General features: G+C 51.4%; 1 protein-coding gene across 1 annotated transcript in view; it reads left to right on the forward strand.

Annotated features, from left to right (window-relative positions):
• Positions 1-595: 595 nt before the first annotated feature.
• KCNH5 (potassium voltage-gated channel subfamily H member 5) overlaps positions 596-1,306 on the forward strand; it is a 520,057-nt gene continuing 519,346 nt past the window's right edge. The window contains exon 1 of the mRNA XM_044662009.1: positions 596-668. Within this exon, the coding sequence (XP_044517944.1) occupies positions 596-668 (73 nt within the window). The remainder of the gene's footprint in view (positions 669-1,306) is intronic.

A 1,306-nucleotide genomic window follows, 5' to 3' on the forward strand; every position in this document is an offset into this window, starting at 1 on the left:
ATGGATTCAGCTACCTAAGAGAGTGGGGTTGGGTGGAGTAGGGGCGAGAGAGAGAAAAAAACCAAGAACTGATGGACTCTAGCTTGTCTTAAGCAGGGAGAAATGGAAGGGCCATGATTTGAGTCCACTTCTTCCATTTCTCTCTTCCTCCACCTCCCTTCCTGGCTTCCTGGTTTGAGGCTCCCGAGAGTAAGAGCAGATATGCTGAACCCTTGTCAAGGCAGCAACAGCGGTAGCAGCAGCAGCCGCCGTGGGACAGCGACAGCGGGGGCGGCGCAGGCGCACTGTGCCCGTCGGAGCCTGCAGTTCCAGAGCCGGGTGTGCTGCACCGCCACAGTCTGGGCAGCAGCAGCCAGGGGAGCGCTACTACCATGAACTGCCTGGTCCTCCTCCCCAGAGCTGCTCATCCGGGTCGGGCTCGAGATACAGTTAGGGGACCCGGTCGCCGCCGCGCCCCCTCCTCTTTCTCTTTTCTCTTTTCTGCTTCCTCCTCCTCATCCTCCTCTTCCTCTTTCTCCTCTTCCTCCTCCTTCTCCTCCTCCTCTTCCTCCCCCTCCCCCGCCGCGGATCCTGGCCACTGCTTCCCAGACCCAGGATGCCGGGGGGCAAGAGAGGGCTGGTGGCACCGCAGAACACATTTTTGGAGAACATCGTCAGACGCTCTAGTGGTAAGGAGAGTTGCTCATCTCATACACCCAGACCTGTGCCTGTGCGTGTTCACATCTTCATATGTATAACCTGCCCTCCCTTCTAACTTCTCTTGGGGGGGTGGGGAATGCAAAGACCCCAGTGCATCAGCGATATTTTTTGCTCTGTATAGGACCAGGGGAGGTGGAAGAAAGTTGCTTTAGGGCAATTCCTGTCCTCACTTCCCATCACTTACCCACCCCCACCTACACCTGTCAAAAGCTCCAGCAGAGAACTGGGAGGGAGAGCTAGGCAAGTTGACAATTCACTTGTACCTTAGCATCTATCTAAAGCTAAGTGATAAGTCTGGAGAAGGGAATGCATGCTAGGTTTTGTGACAGCTACTTTGCTTTAAAAATTTTCCTCTGCTTTTTCCAGGTAGGTCTTAGGAACTGACCATATTTTCAGAGCAATATTTTCCGGAAAAAAAAAATTTCTCTCATGTCTTTTGTACCTAAAGTCGTAGCTGTTTAATGAAGTTTAGGGAACTAGAAACGGCTTTTAACTCAAGTGGGCATAGTTGGAAGGAACCTCGTGATTATTGTGGGTATGCTAAGTTGAACCTTGAATGAATAGATGTTTAGGTGGAAAGAAAGAAAGAAAGAAAGAAAGAAAGAAA

Source organism: Gracilinanus agilis, chromosome 2 (genome assembly GCF_016433145.1).
Source record: "Gracilinanus agilis isolate LMUSP501 chromosome 2, AgileGrace, whole genome shotgun sequence".
In the NCBI taxonomy this organism is placed as follows: Eukaryota; Metazoa; Chordata; class Mammalia; order Didelphimorphia; family Didelphidae; genus Gracilinanus; species Gracilinanus agilis.